The sequence below is a fragment of the Notolepis coatsorum genome (assembly GCF_963971535.1).
Source record: "Notolepis coatsorum genome assembly, chromosome: 7".
Taxonomy (NCBI): domain Eukaryota; kingdom Metazoa; phylum Chordata; class Actinopteri; order Aulopiformes; family Paralepididae; genus Notolepis; species Notolepis coatsorum.
Genome location: NC_140171.1, coordinates 132,536,000 through 132,555,579, shown reverse-complemented (window position 1 = coordinate 132,555,579; position 19,580 = coordinate 132,536,000). Strand labels below are relative to the sequence as shown.

Sequence of the window (19,580 nt, the reverse complement as noted above, 5' to 3'; positions counted from 1 at the left end):
GACGGTAGTGAAAGGGTTAACCTTCTGTAGTGTGGTAGTGAAAGGGTTAATCCTTTGTTGTGTGGCAGTGAAAGGGTTAACCTTCTGTATTGTCACAGTGAAAGGGTTAACCATTAAGGTAGTGTGGTAGTGAAAGGGTTAATGGTGGTTATTGGAGGAAACGTTGGATGCATATTGGTAGAGCTGGGCGATATGGGAAGAGAATTAAAGTATATATGATGACTATTGCAACATCAATGGGGTCAGACTCCTGTCTGGACAAGCTGACTGAAGTGCAATCGAATCTACTTTGTGTGCAACTGTGAGGAGTAGAGTTCAGTGAGCTTCTGTTGGCTCGTACAGATGGCAGCATGACCTCATTGACCTTTGAGTTAGTTTGTGTGGCTAACTAGCCGGAGCTAGTATGAGGAACAGCATGGATTGTGCTGAGAAAGGATTCTACCACATCGACAACATTATTGTTGCTTAAGAAATAGGGTTGGAAGTCCAACTTCCAAACATCACAACTATCCAGATTTTTTTTTTTTACTTTCTTTTTATTGTTTTTCACAATAAGAAAACAACCACAAAGACGTAACAAAAATCCAGGGCTGCATTATTAGTGTCTCATTACAAAAATATACATTTCACATGATTAATACTCAATTCTCTAACTTTCTCAATAGTTATGGTGAATATTTTCAAAACTATACATCCGCAGGCTGTCGCAATTAACAGAACAATTTCCCATTTTCCCCAGTACTTAAAAGATTTGTCTTTCTGTAGTCTGACAATAAAAGTAAACTATGCCATTTAATATGTGCAATAATTTATTTTCTTTCTTTGGATACAATATTGCTACCAGTTTGGTTTGTACTGTTCAGTAACTTGCAAAAATACCCATAGAAAGCAAAGTGAAACTTTTTGTGATGCACATTATGTATCACGTGTAGAAATATATCTGACATTTTGGCTGTATTGTGCTCACTCCTACTTCATTACCAGGGTATTGATTATTACTAGGGATGTCCGATATTATCGGCCGACCGATATTATCGGCCGATATCGGCAGCAAAATGTGATATGGGAAAATATCGGTATCGGTTTAAAAAAAAAGAAAAACAATAACAATATTTGTTATATATATATCCAGTGAAATTATTAGTTACCTGAAATTATTCAGTTTTTTGGACGGGGAAACCCTTCATATATCGGTTGATATCGGTATCGGAAATTAAGAGTTGGACAATATCGGAATATCGGTATCGGTAAAAAAGCCAATATCGAGCATCCCTAATTATTACTATTCTTGTCCATCCATGATTGATTGATTGATTGATAACTTTATTAACAGATTGCAGAATGGGTACAATACAGTACAGCTCAATACACACTTGTTAAGGGGATGCAGACCAGAGAAAGACTTTCGTCTTGTTTACATCAGGGTCCCCCATTTTCAATTCATCATACATCCATCCATCCAGCTTCTTTCCCCGCGCCATGTGGTTGTTTTGAGATGACGTGACTGCTGCCTGCCGTCTTTACTGTGGTTGTTTTTGGTTGATGGTAAAGTTTGACTAGAGATGACTTGATTGTTTACTTCACACCACGGTCATGACCTCATCTTTGTGTCCTGTCTCCGCATCACGGGATTCTCACACCTATGACGCATGCAGACTGTGTGTGCACTCAGCTGGCTACGTCTCAATGTTGTACTTGTTTCCATTTGATCTGGTCATGTGTTTCTTATGAGGCCACTCTCTTTAAGTTATGATGTAAATACTTTGGTAATTAATATTGCGTTGTCTGTCTGTAGCCATGACTGGCAGCCCGTGGCATCCTCTCTGGAGAGGTGCAAAATGGATTAAAAATGACCTCACTCGTCACTATCGTCCACCATTTTGTAAAGCTATGTGTTTTTGCCCTCTATTTTCCAGCTGAAACTTGAAGATCGATCCATCGTCATCAGGGACATTGTACGGCGGATGAATTTCAATGTAAGTAGACGAGTAGAGTCCTCCTTATCTGTCATCCTACTGTACATTATCTTTTTTTCATCTTCACGTCTCTTGTCCGTCTTGTCACATTTTCTCTTGTTTTCTCTCCGTCTCTCTCTCTCTGTCCTTGGTTTGTGAACTTGGTTTCTCTCTCTTTCTTATTTATATCTATGACTGTTCTTTACACCAGACATGACTAGAAACCATTACAGGTTCTTTACAGACATGACTAGAAACCATTACAGGTTCTTTACAGACATGACTAGAAACCATTACAGGTTCTTTACAGACATGACTAGAACCCATTACAGGTTCTTTACAGACATGACTAGAAACCATTACAGGTTCTTTACAGACATGACTAGAAACCATTACAGGTTCTTTACAGACATGACTAGAAACCATTACAGGTTCCTTACAGACATGACTAGAAACCATTACAGGTTCTTTACACCAGAGACATGACTAGAAACCATTACAGGTTCTTTACAGACGGTATATATATATTAGGGGTGGGAATCGCCAGAGACCTCACGATACGATACTATCGCAGTACTAAATGTATCGCGATACGCTGAAAATATTGCGATGTTTAAAAGAATAATATATATATATATTTGCTCAAATTTTATTTATTACCTTTTTTCAACTGCAAAGTAAAACTGTCAACATGTTTTATCTAATAAAATAAAGTTCAGTCTGTTCATCTCACTTAAATCATTTTTATTGCAGAACATGGTATTTTCTCAAGCAGACAGGTGTAAACACTGTAATCTGTGTTGCATGTACCTTACAAACTGAACTGTTTGTATTAGTCATATTCCATGTGTGTGTGTGGACTACTGTACTATTACAGGTATTCAAATGAACAATGCAACTTCCTTATACAACATAAAAAAAAGTATGAATAATTAAATATCGATACAGTATCACCACGCAAAGTATCGCGATACTACTACGTATAGATTTTTTCCCCCACCCCTAGGGTTGGGCACCGAGAACCGGTTCTAATAGGAACCGGTTCCTAACTACCATATTTGCATTTCGATTCTTAATTTTGATTCTTAACACTTTCAGAGCCTTTGATTAACCTTGATTTACCCTGTTGAATGCCACCATCCACTTCAATGTTACAGTAGCGTTAAAAACGCCTAATCTATGTTTTAAATTATGGCTATGTGTCTAATCTGCCCGTCGCTTATCAATGACTCGTTTGCAGTCAACATTGTCGAAACTGATTGTTTTTTAATCGGTTCATATCCTTTTTATAGCATTTCGTAAAGCTATCGTTCTCGCGAAAATTTACGGGAAGATAGAAAGATTCCCTCATAAACGGCATTTATTGGAATATTCTCAAATACACTAGACGTGTTATTTGTCGGCCTATTTATGAATCGTTTTCAAATAAACGCTATTTTATCGACAGTATATGTGTACGTATGCACGCTATAGACGCGAGCTGAAAAATCGATTCTCTTGTTCCCGCAAGATCACATATATATATATATATTCCCAGCTAGGATGGGCAAGCTAGGACAGACTGTATATCCAGTCAAGCGAGGACAGAAACTATTCCCAGTCAAGCTAGGACAGACATGAGACATATATACATGAAGACATGAACAGTCTTTCACAGCAGAACACAAGTTACTTAACGTTACACAGGTCACGCTATGCATGCTTAGCTTGCTAACTTTAAGATAGCAGGAGCCGTCTGCCAACAAATATGTTGTTTAAACAAATGGATTCACAAAATGGATTCCCATCCAAACTTTATTGAAGACTCCTGTGACCAGTAAGTAGGTACTACGTACGTCTAACTTTTACTAACTATTTTTCACAGCAGCAATTTTGCGCAAATGTTCTACGTTATATGCGCAAATGTGTGCCTATGTGCCTAAAGTCAAGACTTGACAGTACGAGCGACTAAAATGGTGAACCGGAATTATTTTTAACACATCAAAGTTAGTCGGCTCGATTATGTTCCGTCACTGCATCGATGCAGAATCGTCCACGTCCGCATCGCAATGCATTTTAGAATCGAGAAATGTCCACACCCCTAATATCCAGTCTGTTTCACTTCAGTATCCTCGGACCAGAAATGCAGACAGCTCGGTACATAACCCTCTGTTTGATTGGGTTTGTTCTTGCTTTCAGTAAATATAAAGTTAGTTTCCTCATAGCATGTCTGGTAGAGTAGTGTCTTATCTAAACTGAATAATAAATTATTGTACAAAATAAACAAGTGTCTTTGTAATAGAGATATTTCTTATGAATACAACTAATGAATAGAGTAATAAAGTGTATTCCCCACAACAGGAAATACACTTGGCCCATTTAGAAGGTCTGTTGTCAATTTGTAAAATACACAAAGCTCCAGCTCACAACATCTCAAAAGGGAATAAATATTATAAAATAAGGTCTAAAATCTATTTCCTCATTAAGTCCTGGGAAATTGGATGTTGGTAATGGGAAAATGCTTTAGCATTATTGTAGCAGTATTGGTATGGGTGCATCCCTCCATAACTTGACGATGAACAGAGACCATGATGATGTCGAGCTGCATTAGAGGAGGAGGATGATGATGATGATGATGATGATGATGATGATGATGATGAATGAATGCCTGGAATGATGATACACCTTCCTAATATATTCATTGTTTGATTCCCAGGACAACCAGTGTGGTATTGTGACCAACATCGACATCGAGTGTGCGGTGAAACTAGTAGGAACCAACTGTGTTCTGTACCCAGTCAACAGCAGAGACCTCCAGCACATCTGGGTAAGGGGAACTAGACTACATTATCTACAATATCCTACATGCTTTTTTGTCTCCGATATTTTGCCAATATCAAATATCTGATTTTCACTCCGTTTTTAAAACATTTATTTTCTTATTTCTCCTGTGTCATGGTGAGTGGAATAGCGATGTGATGATCCTTACTTTGGACCGTACTCTACAATAGAGATGTTAACACTCCTGGCTGTATGTTTTATAATGTTGGAAGTGATGTTGGTGTTGAACAGCGTTCGCACAAGGTCCTTGAAGTGCTTAAAGTGCTTGATTTTTGAAAAAAAAAGTCATGGCCTGGAATTCCTTAAACAGCTATTTTTTTAACAAGGTGCTTAAAAAGTCCTTGAAATTCAAATCAACCATTCACATTGAATGTTTTGTTCATCCACGATAAAAAATGTCTGAATCAAGAAATTAATTTTTTTTTAATTTAAAGTACAACTAATTGTTGGAAATTGGTTGCCATACATATTCGATCAGATTTGTTTCGATAAAAAACCGCATATAAAAGTGAATTGTATCCTTTTTAAATGCCCTCTTAAAATGAAAAATAGTGCTTAGAAAAGTACTTAAAGGGCGGCTAAGTGGCGCAGTGGGCAAGGCGCTCGCCACTAACGCAGGAGATGCTGGGTTCGAGCCCAGCTCTCGGCGTTGCTTCCGGCTTGGCTGGTCGTTCATACTAATACAATTGGCAGTATTAGGGGGTGGGAAAGCCGGTGGGTGGGGATCGGACGTTGTGGACAGCAACTTCTCCTACAGGTCGATTGGTGCGCCTGTACAGCAGAATCGGGAAGCAACGGGGGCAGCGTGAGCCTCCCACGCGTTACTCCTCGCCGCTGAGAGATCGCGCTGTACAGGTGAAAAGACGGCTGCCTCCTCGTGTACCGGAGGAGACACGTGATGCAAGGCTTGGTCCACATTGCAGCCGACCAGTGGGAGGCATGGTCTAACAACGTTCGAGACAGGGGAGGGTAGAATTGGATAATACGAAATTGGGATGGGAGAAAAATAGAAAAATGGGGAGAAAAAGTAGATAAAAAAAAGTCCTTGAATTTTATTTTGCAATGTCTGGGAACCCTGGTTGAAGCTTATCCATCTGTCGTGTTTTCCAGTCTTTTATGTATGGAGACTACATCGCCTATGACTTCTGGCTGGGGAAAGTGTACGACCTGACGAATCACATAATCCTCAAGCTGTCCAATGGGGCCAGGTAGTGTGTGTGTGTGTGTGTATAATGTATAGGGATGCCCCAATCAAGTTTTTTGCCACCGATACCGATCACCGATCGTCGTGAGCCATATCGGCCGATACCGATACCGATCGTTTTTGATTAAAAGAAATTAACATTTATTTTATATAATTTTTTTTTTTTAATAAAATATATATATTATATAATTAGACTTGTACTTGTATTATCTGCGAGACATCGCCACCACGCAACAAGCTCCACTGTCTGTGTGTACTCTAGTAGCCTCCAGCTACAGCCAGGATTCTCCGGAGGTGCAGCTGGACCTATACTCGAGTAGCCTCGAGCTACGGCCAGGATTTCCGGCGCTGCACCTGGACCCTATTGGTATAACGTTACTTAACTGTGCTCAGCAAGCCCTCAGCTCGAATACGCATCGAATCAGTGTTATAAGACATTGATATCAGGAGCTATCTGTAGCTACTGCTAGCCGGATATATAACGTTAATACAACACCTCAGTGAATTATTTAGTTCAATGGGACATTTCGTTTTTAACAGTGAACTAACTTGCGCTAACGTGAGCTAACAGCTAACAGGTATCATACCTACCTACTATACTTGCTAGAGCCGGCGTTTGTTGATGTCAGGAGCTATCGGTAGCTGGCTGGCTAGATACCGTTCGGTTAGACAATGCCTCATCATGTATTAAACTAAAAGTGAATAGTTGACTGCATCATTTTGTAATGGTAGCTAAGCTAACGTTAGCTCAGGGAGACGCCGACACGACACGCCGTCCTCCCGTGTCTCACTAGACTAGACCTGTGTTTACATGCGTGCGGGAGGGGCTGGACTCGAGAGCAGACGCCACACCACCGGTTTCTGAGACAGAACTCAGCGACAGCGAGTGATCAGGTTTGACGATCGGTGAAAATAAAACATTATCACGATCACCGATCGCATATTTATACTGAATATCGGCCGATAACGATCGGTGGCCGATCGATCGGGGCATCCCTAATAATGTATATGCGTGTGTGTGTTCTAGGGCTGTCTTAAATACTTTGAAGCTTCGTTCGATGGGCACAGGATTCGAACAGGAAAATATAATTTGAATATATTAAATATATATAATTATTTTTATCCCACCTGCAAAATCATGCGCCCCCAATGCAATGAACGTCATACGCCTCATTAACTCTGCCTCTCTTTGTTAACTACAACATGCAATGCCGTTTGTTATTTAAGAAGATTTAAAAAGGTTTAGCACTGACTATTCTTTATAGTATTTTTTATAATGTCTCGACCCATATAAAAACATGTCTTAATAAAAAATGAAGTCGAATTCTGCCTTTGTCTCTTATTAACTACATATAAATATTTATATAATTGTTTGCTTTATAGACTTAAGTTTGCAACATAATTATAATTATTAATGTAATGTCGTTGGCTGTGTAACGGAGAGCAGCCGCCCCGGCAGTGCAGCTCCCGACTCATTATTAATTTAAAAACATTACAGATGTGTTCCGTAGACTGGAATTGTGTAAAATTACCCAAATAGTGAAAGAAATAGTAAGATAGTTCCCCTTTTAATTAATTAATTAATTAATTAATCCAATCCAATCCACTTTATTATATATATATCCATTTAAAAACAACAAAGTTGACAAGTGCTGTTCAAGTCCCACAACATAAGATACAAATAATAATAATACAAAATTATTTATTATAAAGAGAAATGTATCTCGAAGCTTCGAATTAAAATCTAATCTCAGCCCTGAAGCTTCGACGGCCAAAAAAAGCTTAGAAGGTCAGCCCTAGTGGTCTCATATATCCATCAGTTGCAGTGCCAGCATAATGTCAGCCAGTCTCCTCTCTCTCTCCCGTTTCTTCCCTATCTCTTATCCCTCTCTATCTCTCTCTCTCTCTCTCTCTCTCTCTCTCTCTCTCTCTCTCTCTCTCTCTCTCCTCTCTCTCTCCTCCAGATGCTCCATGAGTGTGGAAGATGGTGCCAGACTTTACGATGTCTGTCCACACGTCAGTGACTCGGTACGTAGCCATGAGTGCTCATCTATCACCTTGCGTACGTCTCATCTATTGCATCTTCTCATGTTAAATCCTACCAACGTGTGGTTTGCATCTTTTGTGCAAGAAATGTTGCACTATTGTTGAATCAAAATTAACATAATATTTTGTTGCACGCTTTATTCAACATGGATACATATCTGGTAACACCCACACAAGTACCGGTAATCAATCAATCAACGTCATTCAATCAGTCTTCTATACTTAACACAGTTGTTGTGTTGTGTTTATCAGGGTCTGTTTTTCGATGAGGCCTATGGTTTCTACCCAGGCCAGGTCCTGATTGGTCCAGCCAAAGTGTTCTCCAACGTACAGTGGCTGTCGGGCGTCAAACCTGTCCTCAGCAAGAAGAGCAAGTTCAGGGTCGTGGTGGAGGAGGTAAGAGGAGGAGAATCTTTCTACCTGTGGCCATTTTGCATCCCTCATAGTATGCATTCAGGTTAATTTAGGGATACCATTTCTTCACTGCCCATACATATTCAGAGTACTAAACGTTCAGTGTATAGTATATACCGTAATTCCTCTAATAGTAACCCCGGCTTGTATTTGTTTCAACTGTAGCGGGTACCAGGCTTGTATTAGGAGGAGGCCTGTATAAGAGGGAGGCCTATATTTCACATTTTCAAACGGATCATAATGAATAAATCAACATTTTGTGTCAGTTTGAACCCAGTAAAATGTACTGGGTTCATTTATTGAAACCAAGTACTGTATGAAATAGTAAACAGTGCAATTACAGGTAGTCACTGGTCATTTCAACGTTTTCAAAGTGAAATCAAGTAACTAGCTCAGTATGCAGCTCAGTATATTAGTAACCCGGCTTGTATTAGGAGGCCGGCTTATAATTGCTTAGCTCAAGAGCGCACCCGGCCATTAATAGAGACCCGGCTTGTATTTGAGACCCGGTTACTATTAGAGGAATTACGGTAGTCTATATAATCTGTTTGGTTGGGGTCATTGGACAAAAATGATTGATCTATAATACCTGTTTTCCTATTAGAGTTAGAGATATGCTTCTATCTGTTAAAGATGCAGCAAATCAAGTAACTTTGCTTTGATTTCTAGCATGTTACACATTTCTTGGTATTGGATTTTAGTATTGATAAGATATTCCTTTATTGACCCCCTTGGGGAAATTCTGCGATACGATACCCTATTTTAGCCTGGTATCTGACCGATATCTGATACTTCGGTATTTGTGCAGCCCTAGTTTAATGAATTTGGCGATGCAAATGGGCCCAAGTGAAAGTAACCATATTTCTTTGTACTGTACAGTACATGCAGGTATTGTATGGTTTGATGAGCCTGTTCCATACTGAGGCACTATGATGATGAAAACGCTGATGAAAACGCTGATTTAAGTTTCATATAGTTCCCATTGTAAAACACATCTAGTGCCCGGCATTGCATCTGTGTTAATGTATTGCGGCCAGTTCTCAACCTTTTTCACGTCAAGAACCCCCAAATCGATAGTCCAGGGACCACCATTTGACTAGAATCTGTCTCAGGTCCCTCTTAACTTAGAAGACTTTGCTTGTTAGATGTGATTAAGCCCAGAGTTCCATAACTGTCTATATTGTAGGAGATAATGAAACTAGTAGTGGAGAAAGTGAAACTTATGTTCACAATAGTCTCCAGTGTATTGTATATATCGGGCTAACTTCTACTCAATGAAATTATAGTGAAATTAAACTGTTCCCCATTATTCTGGGGACCCTGTGGAACCCTGAACCCCTTGTTGAGAACCACTAATGTGATCACATCAATCTCCCCACCCTACAGTAACGTGTTTCATCATCATCATCCAGAGTCGTGCGTCGATGTATTTCGTCATCCCATCGGCAGCGTAGTTCTTGTATGATCAGTAGGACTGCCATCATGTCTGGTGGGTTTTATTAGTTGTTCATTTTAATGAAGCGTCTTGTGTGATGTCGCCGTCCTCAGGTTCAGGTGGTTGAGCTGAAGGTGACATGGATCACTAAGAGTTACTCTCCTAAAGGCTCGGACAGCGTCTACCCTCCTGCCTCCACAATCGCGCAGGAAAACCTCTGCAGGTAGTTTTTTTTTTTTTTTTTTTTTTTAATACATTACACACGAACATTAACAGTAGAAATCCACTATAAATCACAGGACTATTACCGATATAATACTAACAATAATGGCAGCCCAGTTTTTAAATCAAAATAGATGTAGATTAAAAATATACACAAATTAATTACAATACATATACTATGCTCTTGCTCGCTCTTCCCCACAGGACCCCCTCTTGGATAGCATCCATTATACCGTTTGACACCAAGGACTAAAAGTTCATATAGTAATGCTTTATCCTCTCCACCACATCTGACCAGATTGCTATGCTGGCTTCATTAACCCCTAGAATTCGTGCGGTAGATATCTCTAGATAAATCACATCAAGATAGGTAAGAATCCATACCCTCCGGCACATTTTATCCGGTTGAATCCAGCGTGATGCTATTAGCTTTTTGGCAGCCGTAAGACCTGACAAGATTAGCCTCTTTACATGTACAAAGTGTGATAACTGAGAGACATTATTCAGCAACAATACAGAAGGCAGTACAGGTATTGTCAGAAATAAACATTCTGATAATAGCGTGGTTACTTCTACCCAAAATATCTTAACAGGAGGGCATTCCCAATACATATGCATAAATGTACCACTATCACCGTTTAAACATAAGGAACATCGAGAGTCTTGTTTAAGCCCCATTCGGTTCAGTCGTATAGGAGTCAGGTAAGTCCTATGAATAAAATTAAGATTAATCTGTTGATGATCCGGGTTGCGTGACGATAGCCGAACGTTTGCCCAGACTTCAGCCCAATCAAAATCTACTTCAAAGTCTGGTATATCCTTCCTCTAAACTGAGTCTAGGGGAAGGACTTCATACGAAGACATAAGTAAGTGACGATAAAAGTCAGAGACGAAGCCTCTCGAGGTCTCCTTTTCATAAAATAATTTGTGATATCTGTGGTGCTCAAGTGGTATCTTTAATGGGACTCCATGAGCCTTCAAAGTTGCTAATAACTGTAGATAGAAATAATATGTGGAGCTGGTGAGGTTAAATTTGTTATGTATATCTTGATAGCTACAGAAACCCCGGTCATTGAAGATATCTCCCAAAGTATGTATGCCCTTCTTTTCCCATTTGGGAAATCTGATAGGTCGTTGTGCAATAAGGAGTGCATTGTTATTAAATATGGGAGAATGGCTATGCCATTTATGTAGGTTAGTACATTTTTTCTGTGTCACGCCATATCCGGATCACATGTGTAATAATTGATAAGTTGGTGTATACTACATCCTGCAGTCTCTGTGGTGCCACTATGTTTTCTTCTAATGTTCTCCAGGATACAGATGCTTGAGAATCAAACCAGGTGATCAGTGGTCTTAAAGAGTACGCTTTAAAATAGTGGTAGAAGTCTGGAAATGCTAAACCTCCGTCGGCTTTGTTTCTCTGTGCGGTGGATCTTTTAATTCGTGGAGGTTTGTTGTTCCAAATAAATTTATATGCGGCGGGGTGTAATTTTTTCCAGTAACCAGCAGGGGGGGGGGGGGGGGGGGGGGGGGGGGGGGGTGGTAACGGTAGCATTGAGCTGAAGTTGATTCTGGGTAAGACATCCATCTTAACTATTGATACTCGGGCCTCTGCAGGTAGTTTATACGTTTATTTGCATCCCCATTCTTCCTGGGTTCCATAACACGTAAAATACAGTTACAGACGGTATACACTCGCAAACATTCGCATGGCATTAAAACAACAATACATACTCCTAATCAAATTCATAATACAATACAACAATACATACTCCTAATAAATTCATAATACAATACAACAATACATACTCCTAATCAATTCATAATACAATACAACAATACATACTCCTAATCAATTCCTAATACAATACATACTCTTATTCAATTCATAATACAATACAACAATATACTCATAATACAATACAGCATAATATACAATTTAGCTTTTTCATACATTATCTATGTTTATATCAACCAATTATTCAATCTTCTAATAATATATCCTTATCAGACACATACATTTTCATTTACCTACACACTATCTATTAGGGAATGTATAATGTATTTAGCATTCCTTTATTCAAATCGGTGGATATCTAATAGCGTAAAACAGAAAATAAGCATTCCAGTTTGCCCGGGCAGTGGGCACCCTTGTTGGTGCCACAATACTGCTCTTGATTGGGCCCACTGATATTTACAATTTATTTCACAGTGGCGATGCAATAGGGAGGTGTAGTGGTTACGTCATTGTTGTTTCCGGCCGGTCCACCTCGCTTGAAATTGCAATGTATTTCCAATGGACACATTTCTAAATTGTCTCGTTTAAAACAAATAAACCATGAACATTGGCATGGTGTACCTGTCTGTGTGTATTCATCCACAATCTATAGTTCAACATGAAACAATTGGCAATTAATCGTAAAATAATTAAGTATAATATAATTCTATTTCAACCAAAAATGCAATAAACAATAATGTTAGTGATGGAAGGGAACAAATTTTGTGCAAAAATGGAAAGCTTGCCAATGTTCATGAGGCAGAATTATTACTATAATAATAGCCGATAATACATTTGCCCAATGATAAATCCCTATACAGGTGGACCGCGTGGGAAACTAAAGTGACGTCAGACTACACCTCCCTATAGTCATGTTACATCATTTTCAGCCAACAGGCATTATTTCCTAGTAAAGGGGTGGCAACATGGCATAGGCCCACTGTAAAGACCTGTCCATAGTCTCAGGAAGGACTATGCAGTTGGTAGTAGATCAAACCCACTTTGCATGCAGTGTTACAGTCATACAGTCTTCAATGAGTTTGTTTTCCCCTCTACATGATGTTTTAACAAATCCGTAACAATAACTTAACACAATCTGTCCCATTTCCCCTATTCTAGATTGTATTCTAAATGTTTGTCTTGCATTGCCTTCTATGGGCTTTTCTTGTGCACTATTATTGAATTTCATCTGAATTGGTGGTGCTCAACTGAGTTAACCCTCAGTGGCAATCATGTGTTAACATGTTTCTGGGCCCCAACCGTTGAGTGCCAATTAGTGGTCTGCAAGGGCCTTGAAATTAAGCCCGTGCCCAGCCCGAGCCCATGACGTTCAGGCCCTGCCCGACGATAAGCCTGACTGTAATGCAACATTTGAAGCCCTAGTCTGAATGAAAACCAGGTTTTTTTTTTTTTTTTTTTTTTATATTCGAAACACGGTTTTATATGAACTTAATAAATTAACAAAAACGAAAATGTCCAATAGGTCTGCCTAAATAACAGATGGGCGCATATCACGCTGAAAACTAACTAGCATTATATTATAGCCAATATAATTTTTTTTGTTTTAGATATTCGAAACACTGTTTATATATTAACTTAATAAATAAACAAAAACGAAAATGTCCAATAGGTCTGCCTGTTGAACAACGTTAACAAAACTTCGCCAACCGGCTACATACATCCAAGAACAAATTAAAACGTTCGCCAACTGGCTATATTCCAACTTCAAACAACCTATGCCACTTCTGTCCGGTTAATTTGTTCATCATCCACCTGAGGGCTTCATCACTGTTCTACTCCCCTCGAGTTCTCCCTGCGGGCTGTGGTAATTACATCCAAATGTTTCCAAAAATGCAGTTTTCCCTTTACTATTTTATCTGTTAACTTATACATCTTGACTCCTCAGACACGAGGCTTTCACTCTCTGATGACAGCACTACGTTACGCAAAAATGAAAGTGAAACCGTAAGGTTATCCTATAACCCTAGTTATGAGTATAGCGAGCGAGCAAAAAAATTAAATAAAGAGGGCGCTGCCCGGCCGAGCCCGAATTATTTATTTAAAAACAAAGCCCTACCCAGCCCGAACCCGTCGGGTAGGGCCCCGTCGGGCTCGCGCAGGGATGCAGTGCACTAGTGCCAATCACGTGTGAACATGTTTCTGGGTCGTTTTTCCTTTTTTCCGATCTTAATACCCTATTCAATGTCAGGGAGCGGTATGTTGCCTGTAAAAGGCATACTGGGGCAAGACGTATACAGGGAGGAGGATGAAGTATTCATGTCCTTTGCGGAAATATCTACAAAATATGATATTCTGAAACATCACTTTTTTAAATATCTTCAGCTAAGGAGTTTTATATCATCTCAGAACCATTCATTGGATATACCGAACATTTCCATCTTAGAGGTAGCAGTCACTAGACACTGTTATGGTAAAGGTATAATTTCAATGCTATACGACTTATTTGTATCTGGTTCAGATGAATCATCTGTATCAAAACTGAATCAATGGAACGAAGACATAGAGGAGGAAATATCTTTAGAAGAATGGAGCGTGGCATGTAAAGAGGCACAGAGTCAGACAGTCAGTAGCAACCTAAAACGTATACAATATAAATGGCTGATGCGTACATATATAACTCCTGTTAAATTGCATAAGTTTAATGATAATATTCCAGATACTTGTATCAAGTGTAGTGAGGAAAGGGGGACACTGTTCCACTGCATATGGGAATGTGTGAAAGTGAAAACCTTCTGGCAAGATGTTATTGATCTGATCGATCAAATCTTATCAAAGAAGTTGCCATTGAATCCCAAGCTTTTTATTCTTGGTTTATATCCTACCACCCCACATCTACAACGCAAAGAGTTTAGATTTATAGATATGTGCATATTACAAGCAAAACGTGTAATGGCTCTTAATTGGAAAAATTTTGATGGACCAAGAATTGGTATGTGGATTAAAGAAATGGCTTCAAATATGTCAATGGAAAAGATGGTGTATATTGTTAGACGTAAACAAAACATTTTTGATAATGCCTGGGGACCATTTGTGTACTTCTTAAAGCATAATACGAATGTTGGGAACTTGCTTCAACAAGAACGGGATTAGGGGGAGTACTGTGGGACAACTCTTATTATTGTGTAAAAACGACAAACACCCTTTACTTAATGTGTAAAACATTTTGGTTGTATTATTATTTATTTATGTTTATTTTTTATTTAAATCTGTATCCTTCCTATGTGAACCTGTTTTTGAAGTTAATTATTATTTTGTGTGGGGTGGGGTTAGGGGAGGGAGAACGGGGTGAAAAACTAAAACCCAATAAATATATTGTTAAAAAAGAAAAAAAAGCATACTGGGACTCCGAAGGTGCAGTACCGGCCACATCCTACCAGGCGGCGGTATCGAGCACCCTTTGAAACCTTGTGTCTTGGGCTGTGCGTCGATTATATGGGTCCGGCTCGGCTCTTTTTCTCCGGGCAAGACGAGCGGTTATAACACTCGGATTGAGAAGAATCAAATACTCCCGATCGGTGTTGTGGGATGGATTATGTTGGCGACACGATGGACATCAATACTTGGAATGGCGTTAAGATAATTGGAATATTCTTTTTGGGGTACATCCTAGTCAAGGTAAGGGCTATATGATATCAATTTTGCGTTGACCCCCCCCCCCCCCCCCCTTTCATGCATTCATGATGGAACATAATAGAATAGAATAGACTAGAATATACTTTTAATTGTCATTGCACACAAGTATACAACGAAATTTCAGGGGAGCTCCCACAGACCGTAGTACAATATATACATACATGAAACACATAACACTGTACATATAACAGAATATTTTAAATAATAAAGTGCATGATGAGCGGTAACATAGTGGTTATCAAGTCCAGGTAAGTGCATGGTGCATGTGAGGGGACAGTCAATGAGAGTTTAACAGTCTGACTGCTTGGGGGAAAAAGCTGTTCATAAGTCTTGAACTATTCGCATGTATGGACCGGTATCTCCTCCCTGAGGGAAGGAGCTGAAAGAGGTGATGTGCTGGGTGAGACTGGTCCTTAATAATACACTTGGAGCGGTGGAGGCAGCGGGAGGTGAAGACGGAGGTGATGTTTGGTAGAGGAGTCCCGACGATCCTGCCTGCCGCCTTCACCCTCTGTAGAGCCTCTTGCTCTGCCTTTGTGCAGCTGGAAAACCACACACACACCGTAGGTCCGCACACTCTCAACCGCACAATGATAAAAGTTGACGAGGAGATTTTGTGGCAGGCCAGCCTGCTTCAGCTTCCTTAGGTAGTATAGGCGTTGCTGAGCTTTCCCGATCACTGAGGCGGTGTTGGTGCTCCAGGACAGGGTCTCACTCACTGCGACCCAGGAACTTGAACTCTGTGACCCTCTCCACTACCTTGTTGTTGATGAGCAGAGGGGAGTGGTCAGTCCTTGATCTTCTGAAATCCACTATGATCTCTCTTGTTTTCTTTATGTTGAGCGCCAGGTTGTTGTTGTTGTCACACCAGGCTGTAAGGTCTTCCACCTCCCTCCTGTAGGCAGACTCATTGTTGTTTGCTATGAGACCCACAACTGTGGTATCGTCTGCGAACTTGATGATGTAATTGGAGGGGTAGGAGGGGGAACAGTCATGTGTGAGCAGGGTGTAATGGGCTGAGTATGCAACCCTGCGGGGCGCCGGTGCTGAGAGACAGGGTGGACGAGGTGTAGTTGCCCAGTTGCCCAATACCTATCATATGCATTTGATTTTTCAATTGTAGCGTGTGTAGGGACGAAATGCCAATGCATTTAGTATAATACATGTTGCGGGCTATTACCAGCCTCCCAGGAATTACCCTAGACCACTCTAAAACCATACTTATATTCACCACGGTATAAAACGGGAACGTATGGATGGGAAAAATATTTCTTTTTTGCATCTTGACCGGAAGTAACTCAGTGTCAAATGACCATAGTATTGTATCCATAGCTATAATATAGAATATAGTTATAGCTCTACAAACAAGGTGACGGACTCCTATCGTTTATAGTGTGGCACTGAATAGATGGGCCCCGAAAACAACACAGCACCCAAAGTGTTAAGACAACCAACCAGTAAATATGTTACGACTATTGTGTCCTATTTGTGGTACAATAGTAAAATACACAAGTTTCTATACATGCGCGCAGTAACTCCACAGCACTACGGCGTAAACTTGTTCCACTATCTGTTGTCTCCTCCAGGGTGAGGCGTCTGGGCTACTATGACCACACCCAGAGGCAGCTGGGAGAGAGGGCGCTCTACGTGTTCCCTGCCAAGGGAGATGCCACACGCATCTCCTGTGATGGTCCTGAGGCTTGCCCTGTCATGCTTGAAGACCCCATGGCCAGGAAGGTATGCATGTGTCAGTGATATGTGGGTCAGATTTTTGTTGTCCCATTATTGGTTATGACTAGGGATGTCCGATATTGACTTTTTTACCGATATCCGATATACTGATATTGTCCAACTCTTAATTTCTGATACCGATATATGCAGGGTCCCCTCCCCCCCCCCCCCCCCCCCCCCAAAAAACACAACATTATGCATACTTTTCACAATAAATAAAATAAGAATTTGTTCTTACTTGCTTGCCTGGGTAAATAAAAACTAAATAAATGTTAACAAAAAAAATAAAATGTACCGGTAATGATGATAAGTTCCGATGTTACATTTGAATGCCAATATCGGCCGATAATATTGGTAGGCCGATAATATCAGACATCCCTAGTTATGACCCATCCACAACCACTAAACTGTATGGAACTGTTGAAGTGGAAGTGGAAATGTGCACCCTGCACATACAAAATGCACTGTGGCCAGGGCCTGCCTTTCTTTCCCGCTTGGAATGACGCTGTTGGTGTCTGCAGCGCCATCATTTAAAAGTCCTTGAAGCTTGAAGCCTTTCTCCAACGCGTTCGTGTTTCCGCGTCTCTGATTGGCCAGGTCATGTGACATGTACGCCCAATCGTGGGACCGCAAGTTTCTACACTGGTTAAGCTTAGGCGCTCTTTCGAAGTTGGTTAAGGTTAGAGTTTGTCTTAGAGCATGGCGATAGAACGCCTGCCCTGATTCCAAACTCTAACCTTAACCAACTTCGAAAGAGTCGCCTAAGCTTAACCAGTGATAAACTAGGCGTTAGGTCGTTTGCAGGCTGTTCGACCAGGAAATAGGCGCAGAACTTGCCGTCCCACGATTGGCGCACATGTCACATGACCTGGCCAATCAGAGCGCAAAACGGGAACCAGGAAACACTGACGCGTTGGAGAAAAGCTACACACGTCCTGGAATCATGAACCCCTTGCACCCAAGTATTAACCCTTTCACGACCACACTACCAAAATGTTTAACCCTTTCACTTTGACAATACATAATGTTAACCCTTTCACTGCCACACGACAAAGGGTTAACACTTTCACTACCACACTACAGAAAGTTAACCCTTTACTACCACACTAACCGTATGTAGTGTGGTAGTGAGAGGGTTAAATGGAACCAAAATACACAAGAGTTGTGGACAAACTGTTTAACCCTTTCACTGCCGCGCTACCAAACGGTGAACCCTTTCACTGCGACAATACACAGAAGGTTAACCCTTTCACTGCCACACAACCGACGGTTACTATCACACTATTGTGTGATAGTAAAGGGTTAACCTCCTGTCGTGTGGCAGTGAAAGGGTTAACTAGGCGGGCTCTGTTTGCGTGTACTGTATGGCGTGTCATATTTATTTTTTTGTGACCAAATCTTTTTATTTTATTTTTTTTCCACATGAAACAAGACACAACACAATACAATAATAATAATAATAATAATAATAATAATAATAATAATAATAATAATAATAATAATAATAATAATAATAATAATAATAATAATAATAATAATGCATAAAAAGAGATCACGGGACAGTAACTTATTACAATAATGACAAGACAATAATAGAGACGGATACAAAAAAAATAAAAATGGGCACTCGCTCGCTCCCCCACACCCACCCCAGGACCTTATCATGAGTTACATACAAAATATAGTAATCAGTAATCAGCTATATGTGCTCTTTTAGCTTTGCACAGCAGCCACCCAGATCGCAATGTTAGACTAATTTACCCCTATAACACGTGTCGTGTCATATTTGAAGTCTCCCATCTTTACAGACAGTCTCTCTCTCACAATCTCACAACGTAGTCGGCACTGCTATCATCCAAATCTACACCAAATCCTTCCCAAACGAACCTTGACCCTTCGACCCTTCCTTGCTAATTTTCAACTCTCCTTTTCGCTTCTCTTCCTTTGTGCCTCCTGAAAATATATAGTTAACTTGTTCCGCCTTCTCCAAGAATACCTGAACTTCTCAAGGGCATTGAGCATTTGTCCGTATTTAGCACCGCTTCAGAGATGACACTAATATAACCAGTGCCCAACGTTTGCACATCTTGTCACCTTGTGATCTGAATACAACGGGATAAAATCATCACTTTCGAATCATGTCATTTCTTGCAGCGGGCCGGCCTGCTTATGTATGAGTTGCACCGGACGTTTCTTATTTTTATGAATGCATTTTCTTCATTGAACCTGCCCGCCAGCTGGTCAACCTTCACGCACACGGCCTTTCCTGGCTGTAAACCCAGCCGCACCCCGCGGTTAGAATGGCTGGCGTAGTGGGTC

General features: G+C 40.3%; 1 protein-coding gene across 2 annotated transcripts in view; it reads left to right on the top strand.

Annotated features, from left to right (window-relative positions):
* Positions 1-19,580, top strand: part of ube2o (ubiquitin-conjugating enzyme E2O) — a 135,666-nt gene that overhangs the window by 69,557 nt on the left and 46,529 nt on the right. For both annotated transcript variants that reach the window (XM_084319059.1, XM_084319058.1), the window contains exons 2-8: positions 1,917-1,976; positions 4,651-4,761; positions 5,886-5,983; positions 7,944-8,007; positions 8,278-8,421; positions 9,988-10,097; positions 17,117-17,267. In XM_084319059.1, coding sequence (XP_084175185.1) covers positions 1,917-1,976; positions 4,651-4,761; positions 5,886-5,983; positions 7,944-8,007; positions 8,278-8,421; positions 9,988-10,097; positions 17,117-17,267 — 738 coding nt within the window. The remainder of the gene's footprint in view (positions 1-1,916; positions 1,977-4,650; positions 4,762-5,885; positions 5,984-7,943; positions 8,008-8,277; positions 8,422-9,987; positions 10,098-17,116; positions 17,268-19,580) is intronic.